This window comes from Euprymna scolopes, chromosome 4, assembly GCF_053919585.1.
Source record: "Euprymna scolopes isolate OS-2025 chromosome 4, ASM5391958v1, whole genome shotgun sequence".
NCBI lineage: Eukaryota > Metazoa > Mollusca > Cephalopoda > Sepiida > Sepiolidae > Euprymna > Euprymna scolopes.
The window spans coordinates 7,848,446-7,867,272 of record NC_136485.1 but is presented as its reverse complement, the minus strand read 5'-3'; the positions used below and the strand labels follow the sequence as shown (position 1 = coordinate 7,867,272).

Here is an 18,827-nt window from a genome sequence, read left to right as displayed (position 1 = left end):
ATTGATGAAATAAAGACTTACTTTTTACCAGTGAGAATTTTCACTAGCGTCGCCGCTGCAAAAGCTTTGGTGAGTGAAGCGATTCCGAACAGAGTTCTTTCGTCGGCTTTTTCTTTTCGTTCTAAATTTTTGTAGCCGAAACCTTTACTCATGACAACTCGGTCATCTTTTACAACCGATAAAGCCATGCCTTGTATATTCTTGCATTTGCGTAGTTTTTCCACAAAGGTTTCGATTTTGTCTTCAATCGAGCGATTTTGCTGAGTATTTACAATCGACCACAAAACAAGAAAAACGAACATCAAAAATGGGACCAGTTTCAAGAAATCCGCCATCTTTGAGAGAATGCCGTTTACTTAAGAAACCGGTGTCTTTATGCGTATAAACTTGAATGGAACAAATATATAATGCCGGTCACGTGGAGGTGACGATGGTGACTCGGTAGAAATAAAAAGCAAATAAAATAGAACGACATGAATACGTTCGCATTTGGCCAGCTGCTGTCGAAAAAAAATGTTAAAGTGTTTTTGGTTTATTTTACACGTAAATATTTTGCTTTTTTATTCTTTGAACAAAAATGTTAAGTGACATTAAAAGAAAAGAAAAGAATTAGTTTGACAAGTGAACCTTGTCTTTTGTTCGCCTTTCAATTCGTTCTGGCAAATTAGAAAACCGTTGTTTGTATCATGATTTTCGTCTCTTCTTTTCTCTCTCTCCGACTGAAAGTCTTCAAAAATTTTCCTTTAGGTCTTCTTAAAAAAAAGATGAAATACACCTACTAAAATGTCTTTCATCTCGTCTGTATAGAAATATCATTGGTAAAAAAAATGGCATCCACTTTAAAAGACACAATCAAAGTATCCCACTTTAAAATAACATAAAACAGCTCCTCACCGCCCACTTAATAAATAGATTCATCACAAAAATAAATAAATAAAATACTACTTTTTTCATCTGATTAATCTTTATCCTCGAGCCAATTTTAGTCTCGATATGTGTTGACTCATTAGTTAAAAAAATCATCTATTACATAAAAAAGTTGAAATTTGACGAATTATTTCTATTTTAAGTAACACATTTTCCTTCCATTTAAACAACATCCATAACGTAAAGTTATATTTACAGGACGGAACGATAAAATTGTTGCCATAGAAAAGATGACATGATTCCATTTCCGATTGATAAAAGAAACAGTTTTCGTTTTTGATAAGCAGACCCCCGGTAGGAGGTTAAAAGTAAATTTGGCCAGAAACGTGACTAAGGGTCACGTGCGGAATCTTCGTGTAGTCAAGGACGGCTAACAAAAACATCGGTCACAAGTCTAGGAGGACCCGGGAGATGACATCAAAGCGAGGTTAGGTTTTAGGACGCAAAATATCTGGGCAGCGAGTGACCACATTTTTGCGAAACAACGACACGAGAGAAGTGCTAGCAACACATTCTTCTACACAAGACCCACCAACACCGTCACGCAGGCATCAGATTTGTCAATCTTTCATTAAAACTTACATGTATAGACATAAACAACGACATATTTTTATAACCAGTTGTGTGTGTTTTCTATTCTCACTGACGAATCTTTAAGTAAAAGAAATTTTTTTTAATTATTTTTGGAGATAATAGACGTATACACAATTAACAGATCGGTCATCATCATCATTATCATCATCAAAGTGAAATTTAACATACAGGTTTTGGCGCCGTGACCAATTTTATTCTCCCAAGAATAACGAAAGAACCAGCACCATGAACACACAACTGAACACAAAGAAAAAGCAAGAAAAAACAAAGCAAGTGGCGGTTGATAGTTTTCCCTTGGGTGTTTCAGCTATTGAAAAGAGTATATATATATATATATATATATATATATATATATATATATATATATAAACAAGCAATATATGTGTGTGTGTGTGTGTGTGTGTGTGTGTGTGTGTGTGTGTGTGTGTGACACGTATTTATGCATGTAATAAGTGACAAGAAAAAAGAAAAAGAAAAAATTCAAATTTCTTAGAAAATATAGAAAAGTATTTTAGAATAGTCGGAGCCGCGGTCAAAAAAAATGGCAGGCAGCACTTTTGACCACTAGGGGCCCGGTTAGGCTATTCGAAAATGGATTAATGTTAAACAATGAAAGTTTAATATGGTTAGAATTAAAACGGTCCTTACAAGACTATTGCGGAATAGTCGCAAATCCCAACAAGTATATAGTAGAATTAGTTAATGTTAAGCAGGGTATAGAAGAAAGAAGGACTATATGCAGAGAATAGTGCGACTAGCAGAAGAGGTATATAGTGCGATAGATGCAGGTAATGCACAGATTAAAAAACAAATTCGTGTTGTTGTTTTTTTCATAGATGGCCTCAGAGATAAAGAGGTATAAATGGTTGTGATGAGGGATGAACTCCGGATCTTCAGGCAGTTTGCCAGAAAGCTCTAGCAGAAGTAAGATGGAAGATCTGGCTTGACGCAAGTCATGATATGAAGACGAACCTATGGACGTTTGTGACACTAGGCGGTGAATTCAAGAAACCTTGGTTCCAGCCACTTCCTCCAAAATACGACGATAGACGGAAAAGATGGAACCGAGTAGAAAGTACATAAAACTAGGGGTAAGGAAAGAAGTAGGCAGGTCATAAAGTGTTTTTATTGTCGTAAAGAGGGACATATGTTGAGAAACTGTAAGCAACGTATCCAGGGAAACAAAAAAAATCGTCTTCTAGGCCAAATAAAAAGAGATAAAGCGAGATTAGTTAGAGGAACGACACAACGATACGTGAGGGGCGCTAGCAACAGTTTTCGACAACCAATACCAACCTCGTCACACAGCCATTAGATTGTCAATCTTTCATTTAAAACTTATATGTACAGAAATACAGAACGGCATATTTTTATAACCAGTTGCGTATGTTTTCTATTTCAACAGATGAGTGCCTAAGTCAAAGAAATAAAAAAATGTTTTTTTTATTAACTAGACTAAAACACAATCGGTCATCATCATTATCATCATCGCCATCATCATCGAATGTAACATATATGTATATATTATTCAATTTAGGTAAGCAAAATGACTTTAAAATGAAAACCTAATTTTTAAAAAGTAAAAGAAAATTTAAAGAAACCAAAAAAATGAGAAAAAGAAAAATTATGCGTTCGAACACGTGTGATTATTTTAAGGAATAAGGTTCTGGTTTAATCAGTTATAATGAATTGACTTTGCATTGCTTAAATTATGTCAGAATGCCACATATATTAGGTGACAGGAAATAAAGAATTTATTAAGAGAAAACCGAATATGAAAGAGAAATGAAACGATGCGTTTTCTAACATTCGGTATCCAAGATAACGCGTATGTCCTTGAATTATATTTGTTCAATTTGCGCGTATATATATATATATATATATATATATATATATATATATATATATATATATATATATATATATAGCAAGTACTTAATAAAACATGTTAAAAAACACTTTGAAAAAGAGTTAAAACATATTTAATTTGAAAAGGAAACACTAAAAAAGTAGATAGTCCTTAATCCGCGGAGTTTCGAAGAAATACTTTCCTTCTCATCAGAGGGTAGGATTTAGCAAAATGCGGGATCGGATTTTGCTTGCAAAAATATTTGATGAAACTACAAGTAAGTCAAAGATCTTACTTGATAATAAAAAGTGAAGCAAAGGGAATAGGGTGAAGAAAAAAGTACTTTCACGTAAATGGATAGTCTGGTGAAAGGTAAAATATCCAATGACGGTAAAATCCAAAAATGCAAATCCAAGAAAGTTAAATTTACATTCGCACAAGTAAAATCTAAGGGAATTGCGTAATTGGAGCGTGGTCCAAAACAATCCAAAAGGTAGAAATCCGTGGAATAGTTCACAGATAGGGACAAGGAAAATGTGAAATAATTTCAATAATATTATTAAAAGAAAGATATGATATGTGTTAAACTCGGCTGCTGAGGCATGGCGTAATTAAGAAAAATGAGTGAAGAAGCTGAGAAAGTGAAAGAACTCTCTTTAGGCCGTGGCATTAGCTTTAAAATCTCAATGTCCTCTATAATATATATCTTCCCCACACTAAGAACCGGGGAGACATGGGGAGACAAATAAATCGAAACATTAAAAAATCCCCTACGTATACTTATACACCTCTTTACCTAAACAAACATAATATTAAGAATACCCGAACAGTCTAAGACTGAAACGAAAAATCGCAATACTAAAATCTAAGAATCACAAAAAATAAATATCAAAATTGAATGAAAACACCCCTACCCTTATTTCAGAGGAGCTTCCCCCCTACCACACACACATTGGTAACGACCTTGAATCACAGTTACCTTCCTAGGGAAGCAAATAATGTTATAATACTATAAAACAGAACATACATTCTTCAAACCAATAAAAGAAAACACACACACACTCACGCACACACACACACACACATCCTAGCCTATGCACCCAGTTAACCAAGTACCAATGGGCCCCTCACCCTCACTCAAGTAAGTTTTAAAAAAGAACAAAAATGAGAAAAAACAAAGAAAGATAACTAGAAACACAAGCAGAGAGAGAGAAGCATAAGACAACATTTCAGCCCAATTAACCGGTAATAAAAATTGGACATAGGAATGAAAAGTAGAATCGTTTAAACATGTTTCCACCTCTCGGAACATTTCAAATGAACTACGAAAATGTTCTTTTACATTTTTAACACGTCTTGAATATATTCTAATCATTTTTAATACTTTCTGAAGAGGACGCTCACAGAACGTCTGAAACGCGTTAAAAACGATTTCAGTGATTTAAAAACATTATTACAATGATCTAAACATATTTTTCAATGAAAACCCAACACACGGAATAATAAAATAATGTCTAAAAAATACACATTGTTGGTGACCAACCCCTTATTTAAATATACATCTTTCTCTCGTTGGAATTTCTTAACCCATTTTATATAAATATAAATATATATATATATATATATATATATATATATATATATATATATATAAAAGTGAACGTGTCTGTCTGTCTGTCTGTCTGTCTGTGTGTCTGTCTGTCTGTGTACATTTCCCTACGCAATAACTCTGTCAATTTTTAGTCTATAGACTCGAAATTTGAAATACCGGGTACTGAGATTTGGGAAAATCGATGTGACGGGTGTCAGCCAGAAATTTGGCTGTTAAGGGGTCAAATTTCAACGATTTGACCTTTAAGAACTCTACCAAACTCCTCCGACAATTTTGGGTCTAGACACTTGAAATTTTAGATATAGGTTCCTTGAACCTGGATCTAACTTAATAAAGTCATTTAAGCCCGAAACTATAAATTTTAAGGGGTCATAATAGGGGTCAAAGTTTTAAAAAATTAACCATTTTTTTGTTTTTTTGTTTTTTTTTTTGCACAGCATACACCTCTAAACACCCGAGCAACGCCGGGCACCCCTGCTAGTATATATATATATATATATATATATATATATATATATATATATATATATATATTCGATAATTCGTGAAATTTATTTCTCTTTTCTTTTCTTTTGTACTCATTAATAATCAAGGCTAGAAGTCTCTCGATGAGTTATGCTTGATGGGCTATCGTTTTATGATAAAGAACTGTGACGGTTGAGAGGATTGAAATAGATTATAGGAATTTGATTACTTATAGAGATGATGTTTGGAAGAGTATTTATTGATTCCGGATTTAAAGACTACAGTGTTTTAGTCTACAAAAAGACCCGACATAATGTGATGAAATAACTCTGTTCATGTCTATGAACAGAGTTATTTTATAAGGACGTCTTGTTTGTGAAACACATTTCGACGGGACTGCTTCTTTGTCGACTAAAACTTAGTAATCAGGCACACAGAGGAAGAAAGACATTTTTGCAGTAGAAAGATGAATTGTCTCATGAGAAGGTACCACAGATGGCATCTCTGTCGAGCACCTACCATGGATTGTAAAAGACAGAACAAAACATTTCACCAGATTTCAACGATGATTTTTTTACTAAGTGATGCCAACTGGAATTTACAATTAGTCTGACAAATCCCAGGTTCATTAGGTAAGCAAATAACACCTTCCGAATGAAGCACGTTTTTAAGCATTTGAGAGACGGAACCCTAAAAGCATTTTCTAGTAAATAATTAGGACAAAATCTATATATTTTCGAGTTTAACAATCCTACTTGACATTATATTCTGCTCAACGATCTCAGAATGTTGAAAGCTTATTCAAAGAAAATCTACTAAGAAAAAATTATCAAATTCGAAATTCTGCTGAGCCAAAGTTGACGATCAATAGAACTATTTGCTTTCGACTTTTAGATACTTTGTATACAACTTTAGAGCAGAAGCACTCTCGCCAAAAAAACTAGGACGTTTTACAAACAACTATATTCTCTCTTTTTGCAATAGTATTTTATACTCACCTTCTTAAGAGGAAGCTATAAACGATCTGCGTCTAAAAATGAGGTTTTCGCCCGACAACTCGGAAACAGAAAGCCGGTGAGTCAACTGACGACCACATAATTAAAATAATAAAACTGGATAAAGGCTGTGATTTAAAAGTAATTAATGCAGAGAAGTCCGGAAATAACATTTTATGGTCGCTTTTATTAGTGGCTTTCGGATTAATTAAATGGGGCGAATAGTCTTCTAAAACAAAGCTATGACGTTGAAAGCGAAATTTGCTCTCAATTACGGCTATGACTTAGTTCGTTTAAAACAAAAAGAACGAGAAATACAGTTCTCTAAAGAACTGTTCTATTTTTTCAGCCTATCTTAATCGAAAGGTTTGCGTAGCCACTTGTAGGCACGAGCTCCTTAGCTATCGTCTGAGGCAACACCGTGTCCACTATGACATTGTTCTGCAACGTCTAAACCTTCATAGAATCGAAACAAAAACAAAAAACATGTTTGTTGTGTTGCAACAGCTTTATAATATTCTGCGTGTCATTTCCTTAGTTAGTCCGTACGTTACGCTTTGAAAAAAAGCAAAATACAATTTTTGAACACCAAACTGCTTTCAAAAGGCGAAATTCGCAAAATTTGGTCTTTAAAAAAACCTATATGGAGACCCTGGATGATAATATGTGAGTGATATCCCTTTTTATGTAGTCCCATTATTGAATATTATTGTAGTCTATATATCTATAAAAGTAAAATGTCTGTCTTTGTGTGTATGTGTGTATATTTCCCTACCAAGCTACTATGTCAATTTTCACTCTACAGACTCGAGACTTGATATAAGGGGTAGTGAGATTTTCGAAAATCCTGTTTCGAAGTGGTCAAAGTTCAACGATTTGACATTTGAAAACTCTACCAAACTTTTCCGAAAATTTTGGGTCTTAACACTTAAAGATTTAGATGTAGGTTATTTGGACATTGACCAACTTTTTAATTTGATTTGAGCCCAAAACAATAAATGTCAAGGGGTCAAAATTGGAGTCAAAGTTTTTTTTTAATTTGACCTCTGTGGTCCCTTCCAAATTACTCAGCCAATTTTTGGTCTAAACATTTGAAAAATGTAGCCATGTCACTAGTAAGGTTGTTGGAGGTAAACGTTTTATCTGGGCTGACGTTATCCGCCTGATAGTCAGGGACCTGAACTTTGGATTAACCACTAAGGAGGCTGTCCTATCAGCAGGAGCAAAGTACTGGGGCTGCTGTATTGCCATTTTGTGAATGGATTCTGTACCATGCAGTAATTTCTGGTCGGGCCTCTCAATGCCATATTAGTGAGTAATTATTACGGCATTACCTTTTTCATGTGCTACAAAAAAATATTTCTTCATTTCTATTTCTCTCTTACTTTCCCTCTCTGCCCTACTACAGGCATGTCTGTCGACCTAGTCCACAAATCCTAAAACACCATCATGAAAACTCATACAAATACACAATTAAACCCGGATCTCCAACTTCTAACATAGACCCCCACTACCAGGTCTCCTTCTCTAACATCAGGGGTCTACATTCTAACCTTCCAGAGGTTGAATTATTATTATTTCTAAGTGAAACTGGCATTAGACAGACCATTTCCCTAGATTAGTTCGTAATTAAAAGATACTAATTTAACTTCCAAATCTGACTCCAAGATCGCTATGGGCATCGAATATGTGCCTATATAAAAGATGGCTTTTCATGTGGTAGGGACATCTCCAGAGAAGATCCTAACTTACCGTATATGTGCTTCCGGGTTGCACTTGCTCAAACTACTGCATTTATATTTGCTCTCTATGCCCCCACAACAGCGGAGTTACTATCTTTAAAAGCATATCTGAGAAAATTGACAACGTCCTATCTGCTTATTCTACAGCTAATATTCATGTCTGTGGAGACTTCAATGTTCACAATATGGAATGGTTAACTCACTCAAACAAGACCGATGATGATGATGGGAGGTTCTGTTATAATTTCTCCATTACTTATGACCTCACTAAGATTATTCACAAACCCACCCGTGTTCCCGATACTGACGGCCAGTATGCAAGTCTCCTAGACCTCTTTCTCACAACTTGCCTTGAACTGTGTTCAGCTTCTGTTCTGTCTGTACTTGGACCTTCCGACCATTCAGTTGTATTAGTTAAGATAAAAATGGATTGTAATAAATCCCCGGATGTACCTCTCAATCGTACAGTATATCGATACTCTATGGCTGACTGGGATAGCTTCTGCACAGTTACATCAGATCTACCTCTGCATTCCATGTTTACAAAGGATGTGTCCTCTATAGTATCAGACCTGACAGAATGGTTAATTGTAGGTATAGACCGCTTTATACCCTCGAAAAAATTTCAGCAAAAATCTAGCAGGCAGCCGTGGTTCTCTCCAGAATGTGCTGCTGCCATTGCGCATAGAAATCACTTTTTCCATTGCTTCCAACGTTCTAGATGTACTCAGACTAAAGCCGCTTTCAGGACTGCCAGCAACCATTGTAAAAAAGTAATAAAGAACGCAAGGTGGGTTGTATGCTCAGTCCGTCAAGTCCAAAATAGCCGGACAGCGGCTTGGTTCCCACCAGTTTTGGCAAATAGCAAACAGGATCTTGAACAGAAGCGTGTGCTCTATCCCAACTCTCATAAAGGGACCTGAGGTAATCTCGTCAGCATCAGACAAAGCCAAACTCTTTGCCAAGAACATTACAGCTAATTCTAACCTTTGCGACCAAAGTTGCCAACCTCCAATATTTCCTCCTGTATCAGAAAACATGCCATGTGATATACAAATATCTGTACGTGATGTTGCCAAGCTAATCAAGAACCTTGATTCCAATAAAGCAATCGGCACTGACGGTATTCCAATTATAGTACTCAAAATACTTCAACCAGAACTTGCGCCTATCTTTAAAAACTGTTTAAACATTGTCTTAAGAAGAATTGCTTCCCGTCACCCTGGAAAATGTCATCAGTATGCTCCGTATTTAAGAATTCAGGTGATCGCTCATCTCCCTTACATTACAGGTCCTGTGCGTCATGAGTAAGTTGCTGGAATCTGTGTTAAATAGAGAAGTAATCAGCCATCTTAGCAAAAAAACCTTCTTAGTGACATACAATATGGTTTCTGTTCTGCTAGATCGACAGCAGATGTGCTTACAGTTATATTTCATAGGATTAGTGAATCTCTCGACGGAGGCTACCTTTCTGGGGCAATTGCTCTTGACATATCAAAGGCCTTTGATAGATTATGGCATAAAGGTTTACTTCACAAGATCTCCAGCTACGGTATAGCTGGAAATGTCTTCTCAATTATTAAATCTTTTCTCTCTGATAGGCTCATAAGAGTAGTGGTTGATGGGCAGAAATCAGAAGCTCTCAGTATTAATGCTGGAGTCCCCCACTCTTTATCTGTACCTAAACCTAAGCGTAGATTCCATGAGCAAAGCTTCTTTCTTAGAACTGCACGCCTATGAAATTGTCTTCCGTTTTTCTGCTTTCCAGCTGACTACAATATGGTTGTCTTCAAGTCTAACGTAAACAAGTTTTAAATGAGCCGTTCCATATAAGTTAACAAATTTACCGAATCACCATTACTAACGGTTACTATATTGTCCAATTTCTACTGTACACTCTTTAACCCTTACCGTCGAGTGGCCTCTTGGCCTTGATAAGTGGTGATGCCTATGTAAAAAAACCACTGCGTTTGGTTGTTTCATCCAGACTTCTTCTCCTATTTGGATTCTAGAGGGTTCTTGCTCATCGCTTTCTTGAAATGTGTCTCTTGGGTGTCTCCATCCATGAATAAAAACTGATCTATGTGGCATTGTGTCTTCTTTCTGTCCAAACTTCTTGTATCAGAATGTGGTGATATTTTCATCTCTCAGCTTTAGTTTTGACCTCCGATTATCTCGCTCCACTATTCCATTTCCTCGGGGCATATAGGCTGCTCTGTAGTAGCTTCTTATTTTCCATGTTTTTAAATCGCCTAAAAATTTTCTGAACTAAAAAGGATGCCATTGTCTATTATGACCTCTTTACTGAATCTTACGGCATCATCTTTTCCAATTCCTCTGCAACTGCACATGTCGATTCTGCATGCAACTCCGTCTATATTGCCCGGATCATTTTTTATATCAGGTAGAATTTCCTGTATCACTTTGAAAGATTTCTCATTAACTCTGGTCTTCCAGTCTACTCTGCTTGCTCTTCTTTTAACATAACTACCTGCTAGTCGCAGCTGTCCAGCATGTGGATAGTGTCCCATCAATTTTTCACAGATATAAAATAACTTCCGTCTACTAATTTCTCCCATCTTTGGAATCTCGTAACCTCATCTTTTTTTTATTGGTTTGTTTATTCACAACGTTTCGGCCAACTAATTCCTCTGGCCTTCGTCAGGTGGTAACCGCGACGGATAGGAACTTCGAATCTCCCTCACTGAGAATGCAGTTAGGAGATTCGAAGTTCCTATCCGTCGCGGTTATCACCTGACGAAGGCCAGAGGAATTAGTTGGCCGAAACGTTGTGAATGAACAAACCAATAAAAAAAAAGATGAAAAACAACAACTAATAAAGATGAGAATAGTAGTCCTAAATAAAAATAAATTAATATATATAATGCTCATCTCAAAAATGAATTCCAATTAAGGAATAATATATATTTTGCTATCAGTCCACATTTTTTTCATATGTTCGACAACATTTTTATTGATATATTTGTCACACCATTATATCATCGATGTACGAATCAGTAGCATTTTTAGTTTTGCTTCTTGTCTTTAACACCGTTTTTAAAACAACTGCCATAATCTCCGGCGCAACATTCAGTCCGAATGAAAGGTCTGTTAAGCCATATATTTTTCTTTATAGCAGATCAGCTGTTACTGCCATAGTTCCTTAACCTCATGGAGCTGCAAGTAGGCAGGCTTAATGTCCACAATCGCAGTTCCTCCCACCCTCTCCACTTACTCATCTTTTTATCACACGCATCTATCATATTACTCCATCGCACTCCAGAAAACGGTTCAATTCCTGGAAGTCAAACTAAAGTCGTCAATAGTAACATGCTTTTTTCTTTCTCTCTTCCTCTGAGGATTCTCACTTTCCACTTCCATTTTGCCGTCCATTTCTCTCCGTTGAAATTTGCGTCAATGACTTTATCCTCAATTTTACAAACATCTGGTTGATGGGTAGCTAATTTTACCTCAGCTTTCTTCATAGTTATACCTCCTACATTATTGATTAAATATATGCCAATTACGACTTCAATGCCGTCAATGATGTGACTCGTTAACACCCCCTTCACTTTTACTCACACTCCATGTACTTCGATTTTGATTTTTATATCCATTCCATCAATTGCTTTCACGATGACACTCCAACTGCATCCACTCACAAGTCTAGAATGGATTAAAGTAGTGATGCACCCAGTGCAGTCATTACTATATGGTTCACCACCACAGCTATTATCGGAAGAGGCCAGAACTGCTCCTTTATTCTGTTGCTGGGGTAGCTACTGGTGCAGAAGCTCGCCCTTGTCCGTTTCCCTGAGTGTGGGGACAATATCTTGAAATGTGGCCAAACATTTCACAGTTATATCACCTTAGTCTTAGTAACTCCTTACAATTTTTATAAAGTGCAGTCCTCGACATCCGAAACACTGAATGCTTGTTGTTTCCTTATTTCTCTGAGTATTGCTTTGTGCACTCTCTGCCACTATTCCAGTATCTTGAATTCTTTTGCTGACTAAAAACCTTGCCATTGGTATTAGTTTGCCAACGTCCATTCTAAGTGAGGTAATTGTTGTAGTGCTACTAATACAGCATCTGGAAATTCCGTGATGAAAGCAAGTATGATCCATCTCTTTCTCTCTCTAGGTATCTTGCTAGTCCACCCAATTTTTTTATAGTATTGCTTCCTTGCTCTAGCCAGCTTTGCCGACCTCTTCCAGAAATCCTCATATTTAATCATGTAAAGTTTTAAAAAAACGAAACAGGATTAAACTCAGAACTCCAACTTCCAACTCAGATCCTCACTACCAGGTCTCCTACTCTAACATCAGGGAGCTACGTTCCAACCTTCTACAAACCAGATCTATTGTTACCGTGTGAATCCGACACTGGGCCGGCTGTTCCCCTAGTTTGAGATCAAAATATACTCTTATTTTACACCCAAATCTGACCCTTAATCTCGTCATGAGGATGAAATATATGCCTACATTAGAGATGGCCTTTCATGCGATAGGGACATGTCAGAGAAGATCCCAATTTGCACTATACATATGCGTTCATATTTGCCCTCTATCACCCTTGCAACAACAGGGTTAATGTTTTAAGAACATCTCTGAGAAATTGATCATATCATCCGTCAGCTAACATTCATGTCTGTGGTGACTTCAATGTTCACAATGGTGAATGGCTTGACCACTCAAACAAAACGGATGATGAGGGAAAGTACTCTCATGATTTCTCCATCGCTTATAACCCAACTCAGATTATTCACGAACCCACACGTGTGCCCGACTCTGACAGCCAATATGCAACTCTATTAGACCTTTTTCTTACAACATGCCAGAGTTATGCTCACTCTCCGTTTTGTTCCCATTATGATATTCCAACAATAAAAACAAAATGTAATAAGTCCTCAGATGTACATCTCCATCGTAAAGTATATCGATACTCTATGGATGATCGGGATAGGTTCTGTACATTTATATCAGATATTCCTCTTCGCACCGTTTTTAAAATGAACGTGCCCTATATAGTATCAGATCTGACTGAATGGTTAATTGTCGGTAAAGATCGCTTCATACCCTTCAAGAAATTCCAGTAAAAACCGAACAGCCAGCTATGGTTCTCTCCAGAATGTGCCACTGCCATTGCACACATAAACCATTATTTCAACTGCTTTCAGGCAAATAGATGTACTGAGACTAACGCTGCCTTTAGAACTGCCAGCAACTACTATAAAAGAATAATAAAAAACGCAAGAATTGTATGCTCAGTCCGTCAAGTGCAAAGTAGATGAGCAGCGGCTCGGTTCTCATGAGTTTTGGCGAATAACAAGCAGGATTCTGAACCGAAACGTTTCCTCTATCCCAACCATCATCAATGGGCCTAAGGTAATATCGTCGGCATCAGACGAAGTCAAACTCTTTGCTAAGAACTTTGCAGCAAATTCTACCCTATGCGATCACGGCTGCCTACTTCCTCCCAATATTTCCTCTTGTGTCTGAAAACACACTATGCGACATACAAATCAGTGTGCGTGATGTTGCCAAGCTTATCAAAAATCTTGATCCCAGTAAAACAAGTGGCCCTCGTGGCATTCCTATTATAGTGCTCCGAAAGTTTCAACCAGAACAAGTCCACATACTTGTAAAGCTGTTTAAACGTTGCCTTAAGGAGAAATGCTTCCCAGCACCCTGAAAAGACCTTCCAGTCGGCCGCATATTAAAATAGTCATGCGATCGATTCTCTCTCTCTCTCTCTCTCTCTCTCTCTCTCTCTCTCTCTCTCTCTCTCTCTCTCTCTCTCTCTCTCTCTCAGTACAGACCAATCAGTCTTATGTGAGTTATGAGTAAACTACTGGAACCTGTGTTTAACAGAAAAGTGATCAACTATATCATCAGAAACAACCTCCTCAGCGACATGCAATATGGTTTCCGCTCGTCTAGATCTACAGCTGATGTGCTAACGGTAATATCTTACAGAATTATTTAATCTTTCGACGCGGGCTTCGTTTCTAAGGTAATTGCTCTTGACATATCAAAGGTTTTCGATATAGTGTGACATAAAGGCTTGCTACACAAGGTCTCCAGGTACGGAATAGCTGGAAATGTAATCTCAATTATTAAATCATTCCTCTCTGATAGGTTTATAAAAGTAGTGGTTGATGGGCAGTAATCAGAAGCTAACACTGTAAATGCCGGAGTCCCTCAGAATGCCATCCTGAGCCCAACACTCTTTTTGATCTTCATCAATAATCTCCTAAATCATATTCTTAGATCATTTATGCAGACGACTACTATCTATGGCAACACTTCTAAGACGAGAAACAGCTAAGACTCTAATTCTCTCTCCTCTGATCTTGAGAACGTGATGCAACGGGGAAAAAGTGGGCTTGTTAATTTTAATGAATCTGAAACCAAACTTTTATTTTTCTATCATTACCGCTTTGGCCCACATCTGGATCTTATTGAAATGAACGGCCAAACTTCTTGGTCTGATCTTCACTCCTGACCTGAAATGGAGAACATATATCAAATCCGTAGCCAAGGTCGCTAGAAAAATGTTTGGGGCATTCTACCATTCCAGTAGATATTTCACTGCTTAAGCAATTCTCTAGCTATATAAAAGCCAACTACGTCCTAGGATTGAATACTCTTGCCACATCTGGGAAGGGGCTGCTCGAAGTAGCCTATACTGCCTTGACAGAGTTCAAAACAGACTTCAGAGTCTAGTAGATGATGCACTTTTCTTTTCTCTGCAGCCTTTTTCCCACAGAAGAAACGTTGCGGGCTTGCTCTATCGCTATTTTCATGGCAAGTGTTCGACTGAGCTTCAATCTATGGTTCCCCCTCGCCAATCATTTACTCGTCTAGCCAATATCACTATCAATAAATTCCTCCACTTCCTATCGTTTCCTAAACCTAAGCATTCCATGGGCAGAGCTTTCTCCCTAGAACTGCCTGCCTGCGGAACTATGTTCTGTTGGTCTGCTTTCCAGCTGACTACAATATTATTATCTTCAAATCTAACGTAAACAAGTTCTTGTTGAACCGTTCTCGTAAATAATCTAATTATACCAAATTACTTCTACAAATGATTATTACGCAACTGTCCCAATGGCTATAATATATACACTAACCTTTATCCTTGAGTGGCCTGCAGGCTTTGATATGTGATGACTCTTTGTAAAAAAAAATCTCATTTGCAAGTTAAGTGACAATATCGCAAGCATATAAAGGGAAAAGGCTGCCATTTTTTATTCATTCTTTTTGTCTATACAAAACTCTATAGACGGCACACAAACAAGTGTGTATACTTTTTTAAGTGCTTAAGTACAAAAAAGAAACTTATTTTGCCTTTGGTAACATTTTAGAGCACAATATACATCATTTCAAATTATATAAAAGATCCTCAATGAAGAGTTTTATTTATTTTTAAGGAAAAACTGAAAATAAATCATGTAAAAATTATTTGTTTAGAACTTTTAAAAACTAAAAGCACGATATAAACACCTAATAAAAATTGTAAGTCAACATGTCGACTGCATAAAGAATGAATAATGATTAAAAATCCTCATTTAATTTTTTAAAGGTACATGATTAACTTCAAATTAATGAATTAATTAATGCATGAATAATTAATCAAATACACTTTTAAAAAATATTTTTAAAAAATATCTTACTTTACTGTATTTGCCCTGTAAAAAAAACTTTTTAATTGCATGTGACGAAATATAAAATAACGCATCTCTCGTAAAACAAAATATAGATACTTTTTGAGTTTTATAATTTCCTCGGCTGCATGGAACAACGCAATCACTTTAAATCTTTGAGAATCGAAACAGAAAATGACCGTACTTCGTAATAGTGGTATAACACCTTGTACCTTATCCTGTGACGTCAATTAATGCAGGTAGCTTAGTATACCTGCATTTTCTTTACGACCGACGTGGTCGAGCCATAAACGCAAGAAATCGCAAATATGAAAAAATTATTTTTTTATATACAGTGTACGAATCTTTACTCTTTCTAACAACGCATTGCCTTAATATTTTTGTTGTAACTAGTTTCCCAAGATAGACTTTTGTATACCATACTAAAATAGTTACTTCAGATCCATATGTTGAATGTTTATAAACGACTTGTTTTATTTGATTCAACAACCGTCAACAAACATCCCTCACTCTCTATGTGCCTAAAACTAAACGAAAATTCTTTCCTATAAATCTCCGCCTGTATAACGCAAATATCGTATGTCTGCTTCCCGGTGGACTATAACATTGTCCTCTTCAAAACCAATGTGAATAAATTCATATTAAGCTGTTCTCTTGTGTCGCCACTAACCTAACGCTTAACTCTTATTCTAGAGTAGGCTCCGGGCCTTGATAAGTGGTGACCTTCCAGGTAAAAATTTATTTCTCTCGTGCTCAAATAAGTACTGTTTGATCTCATATAAGTTAAAAACAAAATAAAGGTGTTCGGCTATATGGACAGCAGTCTTATCTGAGCCTTGTTTCATCATAATGTATGAAGCATTGCCAAAGTTAATAACTTAAACCCTTTTAATCTACTCAAGTTGAATTGTTTCCAGTTATCTCGGAATATCAAATCAAGAAATTAGATGCGTTTGATTTCAAGTGCCTTATAAAGAGTGTAGGGATCAAATTACAATTACCAGCCAAGAAGTCAAAGATTGCACTAACCCAACAAGTAGTATCGTCAATAATATGCAAATGATGTCTAGGTTAGCTCGAGCTTACCTAAGATCGGCCCCAGAGATAATTGTCCATAAAATATTCTAATGGATTCCTAAGGGAAAGAAGTAAGGGTATTATCAAAAATGAATTGGAAGCAGGCAATCAAAAGAGTTGCTTGCAACGGGAAGAAATGTAAGAGACGTTGTAGATCTGACTACAAATCGAAAAAGATGGTGTACTTTGACTGTGTCGTGTAGGAGTTCCTATGTCTAAGTCTATCTAACATTATTTTATCAATCTATCTATATATCTATAAAAGTGAACGTGTCTGTGTGTCTGTGTGTGTACATTTCCCTACGCAATAACTCTGTCGATTTTTAGTTTACAGACTCGAAATTTGATATACATGGTACTGAGATTTGGGAAAATTGTTGTAATCGGTTTTCGGCGAGAAATTTGGCTGTTAAGGGGTCAAAGTTCAACAATTTGACCTTTGAGAACTCTACCAAACTCCTCCGACAATTTTGGGTCTAAACACTTGAAATTTTAGATAAAGGTTCCTTGGACATGTATCTAACTTAATAACGTGATTAGAGCCCCAAACAATAAATATTAAGGGGTCATAAGAGGGGTCAAAGTTTTTAAAAATTGACCTTTTTTGTTTGTTTATTTTTTGTTGTTTTTTGTTCAGCATACACCTCTAAACACCCGGGCAACGCAGGGCACCCATGCTAGTATATCTATAAAAGTGAAAATGTCTGTGTGTGTCTGTCTGTGTACATTTCCCTACCAAATAACTCTGTCAATTTTCGGTCTAGAGACTCAAGATTTGGCATAAGGGGTATTAAGATTTGGGAAAATATTTTAATCAGTTTTCGGCCAGAAATTTGGTTGTCAATGGGTCAAAGTTCAACGATTTAACATTTAAAAACTCTATTAAACTCCTCCACTAATTTTTGGTCTAAACACTTTTAATTTTAAATGCAGATCCTGGACATAGATCAAACTTTTTAACTTGATTTGAGCCCAAAACAATAAATGTTAAGTGGTCAAATTTGGGGTCAAAGTTAAAAAAAATTACCTCTCAGCCAATATTTCGTCTAAACATTTGAAATTTTACATAAAGTGTATTAAAGCATAGGGCAGGCTTTTTAATCGTTTGTGGCCGAAATTTTGGCTACCAAGAGGTCAAAGTTCAAGAGATTTTAACTTTGCTGTCTCTAACAAACTATTCAACAAATTTCGGGGCTAAACATTTGAAAATTTACGTAAAGGGTATTCAGACATTCAGCAAGCTTTTTAATCAGTTTTTGGGCAAAAACTCCTCTGCCAATTTTGGGTCTAAACACTTGAAATTTTAACAGCCAAATTTCTGGCCCAAAATGGATTAAAAATAGTTTCCCAAATCTCAATATCCCTTATGTCAAGTCTCGAGTCCGTAGACTAAAAATTGGAAGAGTAATTTGGTAGGGAAATGTACACACTGACAGACACACAGACACTTTTATATTATTTTTTCTTGCATGCGTACTTTTTTATATAAAATCTGATTTCCCGACAATCGACATTAATATCTAAATTTTGATTGCTGACATTTTTTTCATTACACTTTTTGTATTGGCAAAATGATATATTAAACTTAATTAATCGTTTCCAAGTTTATAGAACCATGTTGTTCACTTACTTTGTTGCTATCATTTTTCGTCGATAAAAAAAAAAATCGGGAATCGGCACGGAATTCCATGTGCGATTTAAAATATTTTAAAGTTTTTTTATTTACAAATGAGTCACAACTTATCAAGTCCCTGAGCACTCAAGGATAAGGGTTAATGAGTGTACGGTAGTCCATGGGAAAATGTAGTAACCGTTAGTAGTGGAAATTTGGTAAATTGAATAACTTAAATGGATATCACATCAAGAATTTGTTTACGTTGGACTTGAAGACAACCAT

The 18,827-nt window shown here is 36.2% G+C and overlaps 1 protein-coding gene across 1 annotated transcript in view; it reads right to left on the bottom strand.

Moving 5' to 3' along the window:
• Positions 1-403, bottom strand: part of LOC145266665 (uncharacterized) — a 33,400-nt gene extending 32,997 nt beyond the window's left edge. The window contains exon 1 of the mRNA XM_080122591.1: positions 22-403. Within this exon, the coding sequence (XP_079978717.1) occupies positions 22-335 (314 nt within the window). The 5' untranslated portion in view covers positions 336-403. The remainder of the gene's footprint in view (positions 1-21) is intronic.
• Between the last annotated feature and the right edge of the window lie 18,424 nt (positions 404-18,827).